Below are 14,682 nucleotides of genomic sequence, written 5' to 3' on the forward strand. Positions count from 1 at the left end.
CCATCCAGGCGTCCCTCAGCTTAGGTCTTGATCTCAGAGTCATGAGTTCAAGTCCATGTTGGGCTCGAGCCTACTTTAAAAAAAAAAAATGTTACCTTTTCTTCACTCCTTCACTCAACAGACAGTGTTGATTTTCTGCTATATGCCAGGAAGTCTCTTAGGGACTGGGAATCAGAATCAAAAGAGACCAAATAAAACAAAACAAAACAACCAAATGAAAATCTGTACTTCTTGGAATTTATATTCTAGATGGATAAGTGGGATTTAGACAAATAATAAAAGAGAGATATTACCTTCTAGCCCAGTGATTCTCAATTAGGGATAATTTTGCCTGTTCCCCAACTCCCCCCCACTCCCGGAGATTCAGCAATTTCTGCAGACAGTTTTGGTTGTCACAACTGTGGAAGGGGATGCTACTGGTATCTGATGGGTAGAGATCAGAGATGCTGCTAAACATCCTACACAGGCTGCAAGGAACAGCCCCCACCCTACTCCCAACAAAAAGCTATCCAGTTGAGGTTGAGAAATCCTGTACTGATCTCTAGTGTTAGAAGTCACTAGAAGGGCGTAGTAACTAGAAGAGGGCATAAGGTGGTGGGGGAGGCTTCTGAATGCTGATTATATGAGTGAATTTATTATGCAAAAATCCACTAAATTCTGCTCTTATGATTTGTGTGTTTTTCTGTAGGTATAATTCAACATATATAGCCACTACATTCTTTGAAACTCCTTCCATTAAGATGTGAGGGATCTACGCCCTCTGCCCTTGAATCTTGGATCTGTGACTACTTCACCAATGTAATATAGCTGAGGTGATACTGTGCCAACTTCCAGACCTAGACCTTAAGAAATTGGCCATTTCTGCTTCCTGTCACTTGGGACACTGACTCTTGGAACACAACCACCGTGCTCCTAAGAAGTCTGAACAACTTGTGGAGGGGCCCATGTGGAGATACCTGTGTGGAAAGGAACAGAGGCCCCGCCCCAGCCCCTCGGAATTGATTACCTTCCCTGATGGCCAGCATCAACCTGCCAGCAATGTGAGTAAACCATCCTGAAGTTGGCCTTCTAGCCTCTAATCAAACTACCCCACCTGACATCAAGTGAAGAAAAGCCAAGACTTTGCCATTGAGCCCTACCCAGATTGCAGATTCATGAACTAAATCAGTAACTCTTGTTAATTTAAGCCATTAAGTTTTAGAGAAGTTTGTCAAGCAACAGTCTGTAACTGGAACAATGTTAAGTAAACCAAAATTTTACTTTAAAAAGTAGGACTATAGGGATGCCTGGGTGGCTCAGCAGTTGAGCATCTGCCTTTGACTGGGGGTGTGATCCCGGTGTCCCAGGGTGGAATCCCGCATCGGGCTTCCTGCATGGAGCCTGCCTGCTTCTCCCTCTGCCTATCTCTGCCTCTCTCTCTCTCTCTGTGTGTGTGTGTGTGTATCTCGTGAATAAATAAATAAAATCTTTTTTAATTTTTTTTAAATTAAAAGTAGAACTATAGCCACATAACTTTGGGAAATTCTTGATTAAAGGTTTTCTTACTATGGAACTTTTAATGGGCTACTGTGTTTTGTGTTTCTGCACAAGAGTAGCCAGTGTTTCTCTATTTTTAACCCCAGAATCTGTATTTTAAGGCAGCATCTTGCAGGATTGGGGCTCCATGGGTCAGACTTTAAGAAAACCACACTAACCTTTCAGTAATTCAGTGTTAGTATCAGCATAGTTTTAACTGGAAAATGCACATGAAATTAACTGTATTGGTTAAGGTAAAATACCTTAAATTTGCCTAATGAAAAAATGTTTAATTATTTAAAAAGTTTTAATGGTAATTTAAATGATTAGATGATATACCAGTAGTTACTTCAAAGTCCCTGAAGTCATGATCAATGGCTACAGAAATTTTAAAAAGAAACACTAAATTCCATTTTACTTGGAAAATAATAGTAGCAATGTACACTCTGATTGAGATGTTGAATGTTATAAAGTGCTTTTTATGTTTCCTTAAATTCTCACTTGATCTTAGGTTGAACTATACAACATACTTCTAATATATCAATACAAAATTGGCTGTTTATTTGTCTAGGCCTTAAAAGCAACATTGGACTCAAGTGGATAAATTGAGAAAGTATATCCTGTTTCATATCTAATGGCACTCAAGCTTATTCTTCATTGTCATCATCCAAAATCAAATATTTTGGTTTTCTTAACAAAGACCAATCCCCAGTTCCCCCATGTCTCAGCTCAGACAATTCATTTTAGCATGAGGGAATTTTGGAATAAAAACACGTTGTTAAAGTGTTGCATTGTGAAGGCAAGGATACTGACCAGTTTCCCAAGCCCCTTGTCATCATTCCCCTTTAGCCTCTCAGACCCTCTCTGCTGGAACCTAACCTCTGGAAGTAGAGCTCTCCAATTAGTCTTTAGCATGGGCTACGGTACCTTGCTTTCCATCCCAAAGCCTTACTACCAAATCTTAGTCACCCCAATCTACACCTGATTGCTGGAAAAGTCATTTTCTATATGAACCTTCATGATCAAACTATGCCAACAATAATCACCATACTCGCAAACCAACTGAGTTAGGAATTTTGGTTTCTAGATTTCTCATTGGCTTGTGGAAATACCATTTGTTTGGCTTCTGTGTACCACACAGAAGCACACCACCAAAGGGCAGGAGAAGGCTGAAGTCCAGGCCACATTTCATTAGGCTGAGTGCCTGGGAGACTGTCAGCCCAAAGGGACATCTTTTCCTGGATTTAACAAAGGTGATTTATAAAGTAGTGTTTGTACTGGCTTCTACCAGGAACCTCTGGGACATCGTCTGAACATCCTAGATGGTCTCTTTCCTGTCTGAATTTTCAATTACCATAGGCTCTGTCTCATTCCATAGAATTTCAGACAAGTCCTTTAAATATGAGTGATTCGACTGACGTCTAAAACAGTCTGGCTCTTAGGCTCTATGATTCTATATTCTGTTCTTGCTATCTCTCCTCTTCTTATGGACTTGGTGCCCTGTCCCTCTATCTAAGAGGCTGTCACCTACCCCTGCTACAGCAGATTCTTCAATTCTTTCTGATCCTCCTGGACATCATCCCCTTTTACAACCTCATCTAGAGAGATGCCCACACACTCAATTAAAATTTAAAGGTAAGTCCTATTGACCTCTATTACATAATTTTAAAATAGTTGAAAACTATGATCACTTTTTATTGAGGTCATTTTTTTCTCAAAGAAAATCTAAAATAATTGTAGCATGTTACATATATACCTCACCAAGGACAAGAGAAGATGGATGTCCCAGCTCAGAGAGCTAAATCACTCTTCCTCTGCCTTTTTGTTCTATACACGCCCTTAGTAGATGATGTGTGTCCCCCCACCCCTGCCTTGCTGAGGGTGGATCTCCTTTATTCACTCTATCAATTCAAATGCTGATCCTTTTCCACAACACCTTCATAAACACCCCAAAAATAAGGCTTAACCAGCTAACTGGGCATCGCTTAGCCCAGTCAACTTGATATATAAAGTTAACTATCACACTATACCACATAACGCTACTTGGCAATGAAAAGAACCAACATTTAGATGCATACAATGATAAAAAAACTGTACTGTGTGAAAGAAGCTGAACAAAAAAAAGAGTACATTTCACTTATACAGTAAATGGAAACTAAAATGCAAACTCAACTATAGTGATAGAAAGTATATCAATAGTTGTCTGGGGGCTGGATGAGGAGAGTAGTTTCACAGAGGCACATGGAGACTTGGGGGAACAGTAAATATGTACCTTAGTTTGATATGGCGATGGATTCACAGGTGAATATATATACCCAAACCTACTAAATTGTACATTTTAAATGTGTAATTCATTGTACCACTTATACCTCGATGAAACTGAAAATGTTTTATACATTTTATACATCATTAACATTTTAATGATGTTATCTAATCAAAAAATAATTATAATCTAATCAAGACATAGTTATTACAATCAATTAATGATTATTGGGACTTTGTATCTTATTCAAAGTCAATTCATAGGTTTCCCTTAATAATAATAATAAACCCAGGTTTCCATTATGGCTGTGCACCTAGCTAAAGTTTACACAAAGGGTCCCTAAGCAAAACATTAAGAAGTGATCCTTCACTGGTAATTGAAAATTGAAAATCCATTTTCATAGAAAAGGCAAGTAAGAGTCACCTAGGTGGCTCCATTGGTTAAGCATCTGCCTTCAGCTCAGTCATGATCCCAGGGTCCTGGGATTGGCCACATTGGGGTCCCTGCTCAGTGGGGAGCATGCTTCTCCCTCTTCCTCGACCCTCCCTCCCCATACCCCCCCAATTGTGTTCACTCTCTCTCTCTTTCTCAAATAAATAAATAAAATATTTAAAAATAAAAGAGAAAAGACAAATGGTCATGGAAGGGTGACCCGAGTGGGCTTTGGTAGCCCTATTATCCCTATTAGCAACCGTGTCCTCCAGTCTTTGAAATGGACAAATATTATAGACATAGTTGTTCTCAATCTTACTCAAAATGCTATGTAAATAAAGCTTGGCAGTCCTCCAGCCTCCAGTTCCAAATCAATACATTATCCATAAGCTTCTTGTCCCAACATACAATTCTGGGTCACCAGTAGGTGAGACTTCCCCTTTGTGTGACCCTTCCTATAATAGGGAAACCATTTAGGTGGTTTTTGTATCTGTGATTAGCACCAATAATTATGCTGCGATTTGTAAAACATTCTGTGTTTAAGCAGTGTTCACTCAGTTTCTCAAAAAGCAGGCTTCAAGTGGGAACTTGCCAGTTCTTTGCTCCCTTTGAAACTTCGCTCAGGAAGACCATCCTAATTCCACTGTACAGCATTGCCTTTCAAATGTTTGTTGGTTCACATAACAACAAGGATTAGAGAATTATTAAAGGAGAAAGACTGCATTGAAGCCAAGTATTACTGTCATCCAACCCCAGACCGACCAATCTTGCTAAACCCACAAACTCAGAAGCACTAGCTCTCTTCCAGAGAGCTCTTCCAGAGAGCTTTCCTTGTCTTCCTCTCCAGCCCCATGATTTACTTTACCAAAGGAAGGTTATGTTCCACTATGTTTTGATAGCATCCAGATTCTCCAGATAAACTCATTTACAACGTGGTACCCTCCTGTAAACCAGGCCAATTGAATTATTTTCAAATTACTCACCCCTTTATTGCACTGGCAAAACAAGCTAGCTGGGTTATTCATGTAAAAGCACTGTAATGTAATGTGCTTCTTGGGCTTCAAGAAGACATCATTTTTATTAAAGAAAGAGAATTTCTGTGTAGTCAAGGTATTATTTTTTGTGTGCAGAAGGAAAAATTCAGTCTTCCCTTAGCAAAGAACAGGTAGCAAATTAATCAGAGGATTTAAAACTGTTTCAGTAGCAGTCTCACACAATGAGTGGGTGGAAATAGGGTTTGGAAAGAAGGAAGGAAGGGAGGAAGGAAGAGAGGAAGGAAAGAAGGAAGGAAGGATGGGAGGAGGAAGGAAAGGGATGTTTCTAATATAGAAGACATTTCATCATTTACAATTTGCTTAATATAAGAGTTAAGAGCTCAAGAAGACCAGCAACTAAATGATGTTACTTGAGGGGCACCTGGGTGGCTCAGTTAAGTGTGGTGGTTAAGTGACGCATGATTTCGGCTCAGGTCATGATCTCATGGGTCTTGAGATCAAGTCTCGAATCAGGCTCTGTGCTCAGCAGGGGAATATCTGTTTAAGAGTGTCTCTCTGCCTCTTCCCCCCCTCTCCGCCCCTCCCTCCCCATTTCTCTCTGTCTCTCTCAAAACAAATTAAAAACTCTCTTAACAAAATGATGTTGGTTGATATTTTAATATGAGAAGCCAGAGTTGAAAACCAAGAGCCCAAAGCCAGTGCTGTCTTTAGCTACAACAGCTATCTTTTTTTTTTTTTTCATCAGCTATCTTTGAAAGGGCTAACCATGTGGGGTTTTACTGGCAAATCCAAAGTGTCATCGGATCTGCAGAAAATGGGCTTTGGTAGGGAAGTGGTGCTGAATATGCCACCCATTTCCGTTTTCAGGACTGAAGGGTTATTTCCTTAGGTGTTGGGAGTCAGTTCTCTCCAGAAAAGGCTCCACCTAAAGACTTCCTCTCCCCAGGTCACATGGTCTTCCTGAGATGGCCTCAGCCAGTGACTGGTTGCTGCCAGGGTCCCTTGGGCCTATCCCTCCCTGCTGGAGGCAGGACAGCTCTGAAGGACCATCCCAGCCCCAGAGATCACAGTGGATTTAGCTGAAGCTTGTGTTGAGACTATTTCACCTTCTTCCCACCTGATTCTGCTTCCTCCCCTGCCTTCTCTTCCACAGATGTTCAACCTGAGAGTACTGGCCAAGTAATAAACTCTCAGCACATCTACCTCTCTGTCTTTGAGCTGGCTTCCCCAGAACCTCCTTTCCCTCCCAGCTTTGTTGAGACATAATTTACATAAAATACTGTGTAACTTTGAGGTGTACAACATGTTGACTTGATGCACTTATATATTGCAAAATGACTGAAACCTTTAGCTGACACCTCCCTCACATCACATAATTACCATCTCTTTTTTTGTGGTGAGGACATTTATGATCTACCCCCTTAGCAACTTTCAAGTACATAATGTAGTATTATTAACTATAATCACAATGCTGTACATTAGCTCCCCAGAGCTTATTCATCTGGAAGCTTGTATTCTTTGACCAACATCTCTCTTTTCCCCCCCACACTGCAGCCCCTGGTAGCCATCCTTCTAGTCTCTGTTTCAATGGGTTCAGCTCTTTTAGATTCCACATATAAGTGATATCCTTCATATATATGTTACATCTTCTTTATCCATTATTCATTGACAGACCCTTAGGTTGTTTCCATATCTTGGCTATTGTAAATAATGCTGCAATGAATAGGGGAGGCAAACCCCTTTTATTTGTTTTCATCTTATTTTAAAAATATAGTAAAGTCTCCTGGATGGCTCAATCTGTTAAGCTTCTGCTTTCAGTTCAGATCATGATCCCGGGATCCTGGAATGGAGCCCCGCATCAGGCTCCTTGCTCAGCAGGGAGCCCGCTACTCCCTTGCCCTCTGCCTGCTGCTCCCCCTGCTTGTGCTTTCTCTGTCTCTGTCAAATAAATAAAACCTTTAAATATATATATATATATATATATATAGACAACAAAACAGGATATAAAATGGAAGATTAAAATCCCAAACCCCATCCCCTAGTTTCCCAGAAGGAACCACTGTTAGCTATTGCTTGTGTATCCTTCCAGAAATGCCCTGCAAGTCTACAACCATATACACATATATGTCACTCTTTTGTACCAATGAGAGTATAATATGTAAGGGTTGTGCAATCTGATTAGTTTCATCTAAATATATTCTGTATATCTTTTCATATTGTTGCAGATTTCTTCAGAAAGGTTCCATATTATATTATTAATAGAAAAAGCATTTTCTATTAATAGAAATAATAATTAATTATATAAAATAATTAATAATATAAAAAAAATTTTTTTAGCCAGACTTCCCTGCATGAATAGGTAGGTAGTTTTGGTTTCCCCGTTCACAAATAATATTGCAAGGAATATCCTTGACGGTTATCTTCCCCATTTCTGTGATATATATACCCATTTCTGTGATATATATTCTGTGATTTCTGTGATATATAAATGGTGTAGAAGTAGAATTCCTGGATCCAATGCTGTGAGAATTAAAAAAAAAAAAAACTTAAGACATTGCCACATTGCTTCTCTAAAAAGCAGCCACAATTTAAATTCCAATAATTCCCCAAATCAATGCAGGAGAATGCCTCTTTACTCACACCTTCATCAGCTATGGGCATAACAAAACGTTTTAATCTTTGTCAATAACAATAGGTGGGGAATATTACTTCACAGCTCCCCTGCAAACCTATGAGGTGCCTTTGTGTGAATTTTAAAAAGATGTCCCCTTGACTGAATGAATGTTAAAAGTTCCTTGCCCCCTTCCCACAACCTTCCAGGCCAGAACATGGAATTTGGCATTCAGAACTGTACTTTCACCCTGCTCCCTTCCTTGGCCAGTCACGTTTGCACAGTGCTCAAACTGAGCAACTCTGCATGCAGCCCTGAAAATGTACTGTTTGAAATTGCATTTCTTTAACTATGACTCTACTCTATACAACCCTAGTATTTTTATGGCCCATTTGTTTTTGGTTTTTTCTTCATGGAGAGCTGTTCTGAATAGCTGAAAACCCATCAAGATGATATTCTCATGAATCTGTGTAATACGCCAATGGCACAGACAAATAGTAAATGATAATATCATTTGGTATTTTATGTACTGTATTAAAACAAGTTGTGTTTATCCTAAGCCATTCCAGGCCATTAATTCATCTGCCTCAACTAAAATTGTATATCAAAATGTATGAAGTTAATTCCTAGCTACTTGTCCTCTTTTAAGAGCACCAGAAATAATGATCATAATAATAGATATCATTAATTAAGTGTCTCATATATGATGAGCAGATTAGGAGGCAGTATAGCTTAGAGTATACCCTCACTAGGTTGGCCTAACCTATGGCACACATTTTGAGGTCTCGACTCTATTCTGGCCTCTGTTCTCTGCCTCTTAACCAACTGGGAAGCTTGGTTAATTAACTTCACCTCTCTGAAACTTAGTCTCCTTGCTTCTAAAATGGGGCTAACAATAATACTACCTCCCTGATGAGGTTGTGGTAAAGATTAAGTGATAGAGTATATGAAAAACACTTAATATGGCACCTGCTACCTATAAAGTGCTCAACAATTGTGAGTTATGTTGACTGAGAGTCGTACGTACATTACATGACTCTCCTGATTTAACCTCACGAACTTCAGTGATTCCTTCTTGTCAGGACAATGTTATTTTTGAAACTGTGTTCCTTGGAAATGTAGAGACGCCCAGGGGCTGCCACAGGGAAAAGGACTGTGAGAGAGATAAGGCCAGTAAGGCTTCTAGATCCTTCTCTTCAATCAGAATAGTTCTACTTTTATCAGTCTTTTATACTGTGGTTCCAAATAAAACTTAACCTGAAAAAAAGTTTCCTTTTTTTTAAAGTGAAACACCCTGAGCTACGGGGCTGAGGGGAAAATCCTAGCTTTTAAGGTCTTCCATAGTTTGACCTTAATCTGCTTTTCCAGAGTTATCTTCCTTGATAGCTACAAACTTATCCTATTCACTACAATAGGTTGTTTGTTGCCTGCACATTAAATTACTTATTCCTTAGAGACGGGCCCTCTCATTTTTCTTAGTATTTTCAGAGATTAGCAGAGGGTCTGACACCCAACAGACATGCAGTTAGTATTTGTTAGATCAATAAATAAATCAGTAAATGAACCCTCCTTGTCTCCTAGACACCTCTCAAGTGTGTCTTATGTGTCTTTCCTGACCTTTGCTCATAAAGATTCCTTTGTCCAGATGGCTTCTCACCATCTCACCTCCACCAAATTCTTAATTCAATCTTTAAGACTGAAATTAAAATGGCATGTTCCCTATAAACCCAATCCTGGCGCTCATAGTTGGAAAATCTCCTTCCTCTTGAACTCATGTGGTTTATGAGTTGCCTATAAATTCACTCAGTACTTTAACCATGGATTACTTTCTATCGACATTATCTGTCATCTTATCTTCCTGTTGTAGAGAGCAGTGACTATGTCTTAAAGTCTTTATTTTTTTCCTTCATGGCTTACCCCAGTCTCATACATGGTAGGTGCTCAATAAACATTTGAGGATGGATTAACAAATAAATGAATGAATGACTGTTGGATCCCTCAATATCCCACCAGCATACCCCTAGAAAATGGGGTCATACAAAGCACAGTGAGAGTAAGACATTGTTTCTCAAAAGTTTCAAACATTGGCCTCCTAGAAGTGAACACTCTTGCTTCTGAGGCAGGCAGAGGAGGAAATTCTCAATTCTATACCTATCAAGTGACAACCTTATAGGTTTACAATTACATGAGGTTAAGTTTAGGTCACAAAGCAAAAATAAAAGGACATATTTTTTTACTCTCTACTAACTGCACAGTAAATTAATATGTTTGGAGAGAAACTATTTCTGCACTATAAGTTGTTTGGGCAGCATAAACATCATGGTTACTAGCGTTTCAGACATCTATTCCTTGGTAACAAACCATCCCAAAGCATGGTAACTTAAAATATTGATATTATGTTATGTCTCACAATCCTATGTGTTGACAACCTGGGCTCTCCTTTCCAGGCTTAGCTGGGGTCACTTACGTGGCTGTAGTCATCTGACCACCTGCCTGGAGCTGATAGATCCTAGATAGTCTCACTCACATGTCCGGCAGTTTGTGCTGGCTGTCTGGTGGGGCCCAATGGCTATTCTTCATGTAGGCTACGCTAGGCTTCTGCACAGCAGAGAGTGTCTCAGGATTTCAAGACAGTAAAGGCAGAAGCTGCAAGGTCTCTTAAGGTCTAGGTTCTGAAATTCACACAGCATCGCTTCTGTCACATTCTGTTAGTCAAAGCAAGTCACAAAGCTAGCCCAGTTTAAAGTGGTAGAAAATTAGACTCCATTTATTGATGGGAAGAACAGCCAAGTCACATGGCAATAGGGCATGGACATCCAGAAGTGAGATTCCTTGAGGAGCTGTTAAAATTACCTTCCTCGGGCAGCTCTCTAGGCTTCATTAATGTTTCTCATCCCATTTATAGCCCCTGTTTTTCTATAGGGAATGAGTACCCCTAAGTATTTTTATTTTTATTTATTTATTTATTTATTTTTTACACAGGCAGGTGAAACAATTTTATTTCACAGTTGTCTTTAAAACCACAAAGACACTATGTTCTTCATATAAAAACATTAGTACAGATAACTATACTTTCTAGAAAATGATTATATAGACCCTCTCTTTTTTTTTTTTTTTTCTTCTTTTTTTTTTTTTTTTTTTTTATTGGTGTTCAATTTACTAACATACAGAATAACACCCAGTGCCCGTCACCCATTCACTCCCACCCCCCGCCCTCCTCCCCTTCTACCACCCCTAGTTCGTTTCCCAGAGTTAGCAGTCTTTATGTTCTGTCTCCCTTTCTGATATTTCCCACACATTTCTTCTCCCTTCCCTTATTTTCCCTTTCACTATTATTTATATTCCCCAAATGAATGAGAACATATAATGTTTGTCCTTCTCCGACTGACTTACTTCACTCAGCATAATACCCTCCAGTTCCATCCACGTTGAAGCAAATGGTGGGTATTTGTCATTTCTAATAGCTGAGTAATATTCCATTGTATACATAAACCACATCTTCTTTATCCATTCATCTTTCGTTGGACACCGAGGCTCCTTCCACAGTTTGGCTATCGTGGCCATTGCTGCTAGAAACATCGGGGTGCAGGTGTCCCAGCGTTTCATTGCATTTGTATCTTTGGGGTAAATCCCCAACAGTGCAATTGCTGGGTCGTAGGGCAGGTCTATTTTTAACTGTTTGAGGAACCTCCACACAGTTTTCCACAGTGGCTGCACCAGTTCACATTCCCACCAACAGTGTAAGAGGGTTCCCTTTTCTCCACATCCTCTCCAACATTTGTTGTTTCCTGCCTTGTTAATTTTTCCCATTCTCACTGGTGTGAGGTGGTATCTCATTGTGGTTTTGATTTGTATTTCCCTGATGGCAAGTGATGCAGAGCATTTTCTCATGTGCATGTTGGCCATGTCTATGTCTTCTTCTGTGAGATTTCTGTTCATGTCTTTTGCCCATTTCATGATTGGATTGTTTGTTTCTTTGGTGTTGAGTTTAATAAGTTCTTTATAGATCTTGGAAACTAGCCCTTTATCTGATATGTCATTTGCAATTATCTTCTCCCATTCTGTAGGTTGTCTTTGAGTTTTGTTGACTGTATCCTTTGCTGTGCAAAAGCTTCTTATCTTGATGAAGTCCCAATAGTTCATTTTTGCTTTTGTTTCTTTTGCCTTCGTGGATGTATCTTGCAAGAAGTTACTATGGCCGAGTTCAAAAAGGGTGTTGCCTGTGTTCTTCTCTAGGATTTTGATGGAATCTTGTCTCACATTTAGATCTTTCATCCATTTTGAGTTTATCTTTGTGTATGGTGAAAGAGAGTGGTCTAGTTTCATTCTTCTGCATGTGGATGTCCAATTTTCCCAGCACCATTTATTGAAGAGACTGTCTTTCTTCCAATGGATAGTCTTTCCTCCTTTATCGAATATTAGTTGCCCATAAAGTTGAGGGTCCACTTCTGGATTCTCTATTCTGTTCCACTGATCTATGTGTCTGTTTTTGTGCCAGTACCACACTGTCTTGATGACCACAGCTTTGTAGTACAACCTGAAATCTGGCATTGTGATGCCCCCAGATATGGTTTTCTTTTTTAAAATTCCCCTGGCTATTCGGGGTCTTTTCTGATTCCACACAAATCTTAAAATAATTTGTTCTAACTCTCTGAAGAAAGTCCATGGTATTTTGATAGGGATTGCATTAAACGTGTATATTGCCCTGGGTAACATTGACATTTTCACAATATTAATTCTGCCAATCCATGAGCATGGAATATTTTTCCATCTCTTTGTGTCTTATATAGACCCTCTCAAAGAAAAATGCACACCATCATATGGTTCAGACAAGTTACTTGGGAAAAACACATCTGGACCGATTCCTAAAACATACCAGAAGACCACGCTGCATCTTTTGGTTCAAAGTATAGATTACTGTCATCAGTAAGGGCTCCTGCATTCTTACATATTTGATAATACACAGATAGACTGGTTTGTGACTTAATGCTCCATTGGTTCATCAGCCTTTTCTGCAGGTTCATCAGCAGGTTGAGCAGGCTGTGCCTTTCTCTGTGGTCTTTCTTCAAGACCTTCCAGGAACGGAGATACATCATCATCATCATAAATCGTAAACTCCAAGTCTTTACCAACAATTCCAATGGAAACATTCTTTGTAGTTAGGTCCTGTTCTGCAGGAAGTGTCTCTCGTAAGGCACACAGACCATGTTTAACCAGTTCATTCAAATTGCACTCCATCAACCCAGACATATGTCTCTCCAAGTAAGTGCGAGCTGATTGAGAACGGGCTCCAATGGACATGGCTCTACAGTCAAAATAGTTGGCAGATGGACAGGTTTGGAAAATGTGAGGGCCCATATCATCATAACCAGCAATAAGCAGTCCAACACCATATGGTCTCCGGCCATACCGTTGTATTGGTATCTGGGTCTTGCTCCCAATTAGAGATATAAGACGAGACACAGGAAGAGGTCTGTCAAATACAAATCTGGAATCCAAACACTCCTGGCGCATAAAATTACATAACAGTCTAGCATCAGCAGTAAGTCCCGCAATTGAGATACCAATATGGTTATCAACATGAAGAATTTTCTTCTGATGAGCTGCAAGCTCTGACTGTGCTCTCTTCAATGCGACCAACACTGCATGGGTTTTTGATTTCAGACCAACTGTGGCTGAACCTTGTTTGACAGCTTCCATTGCATATTCAATTTGATGAATCCTGCCCTGAGGGCTCCAAACAGTGACGTCATTGTCATACTGGTTGCGAAACATGGTTCCGGCGCGGGTCCCGCTGCGGCCTCCGGCCCCCTAAGTATTTTTAGTCAAGAGAGACTAACTTCCGTGTTTTTCTTACAAAAAAAAGAGATAATAATAATAATACAGACTCATGGGAGAAAATTTAGAAATCTTGTCAAAGCAAAGGAAAGAAAATAGCAATCATTCTTAACCCCACCACTCCCAAAATAAGCATTGTTAGGATTTAGGTATATATCCATCCAGACTTTGTTCCAAAATATTGGAAATAAAGTATAATCTACATACACTCTATATAACTGTACACTTTCTTACCAGGCCCTATGCTATGTACTTCGCATAGATTACCTCATTTCACATTCACAATTGTATGAGATAGATAATGTCATTATTTCCATTTTACAAAAGAGGAAATTGAGGCTTAGAGATGTTAGCTAACTTGCCTAATGTCATATATATACATACATGAATATATACATATATCAATTATAATATTATAAACTCCTTTTTTGATATAACTTTATATCGTGCAAATACCCTTACTTGATAGCTTTTGAATGGGCTAAACCAAAACTGAAAAGCAACTATGACTTTACAATATTTGAGATTTGGGTTCCTGGCCATGATTGCTTCTTGAGCCTGTCAGGTGGTTACAGATTAGAACAAAATAATGATGTATGCCCTTCACTGCAAAGCACTAGCTTTGAAATTTTAATCTTTTATAAGAGCCTCAAGTCTTGATTTTGGCAAAGTTGTTTGGTGGAGAAAATAGTATCTGAATTTTTTTTTTTAATGTTATGACACATTTCCTAAAAGCCCGGCGGCAGGAGTGCAAAGTTGGAGCAGGTCCATTCTTCTGAAGAGTCAAAGAGTAGGAAGTGGCAGGCATCATCAAGAACCACAATGAAACCAAAAATCTTTCAAGGGTGGAGGATGTTTGTTTTTTGATACAAAGTATTGAGTCATTGATCATCTAGTTCTCAGTAAATGAGCATGTCCAATGACATGTGCCTCACATTTTCATCTTTAACATCTAAAGTTTGTATATTCTAGGGCAAAAATTGGCAGGGGTTTGTGGTAAGTGGGAGGGAAGTGACAGGCAGAAATGT

At 39.4% G+C, this 14,682-nt stretch overlaps 1 protein-coding gene across 1 annotated transcript; it reads right to left on the reverse strand.

The window, feature by feature from the left end:
• Positions 1-12,604: 12,604 nt before the first annotated feature.
• LOC144300808 (proteasome subunit alpha type-1) lies at positions 12,605-13,620 on the reverse strand. The gene has a single exon (XM_077877028.1). The coding sequence runs from the start codon at positions 13,589-13,591 to the stop codon at positions 12,800-12,802; it is 792 nt and encodes a 263-aa protein (XP_077733154.1). The 5' UTR covers positions 13,592-13,620; the 3' UTR covers positions 12,605-12,799.
• Positions 13,621-14,682: the final 1,062 nt, after the last annotated feature.

Source organism: Canis aureus, chromosome 29 (genome assembly GCF_053574225.1).
Source record: "Canis aureus isolate CA01 chromosome 29, VMU_Caureus_v.1.0, whole genome shotgun sequence".
Lineage (NCBI taxonomy): Eukaryota > Metazoa > Chordata > Mammalia > Carnivora > Canidae > Canis > Canis aureus.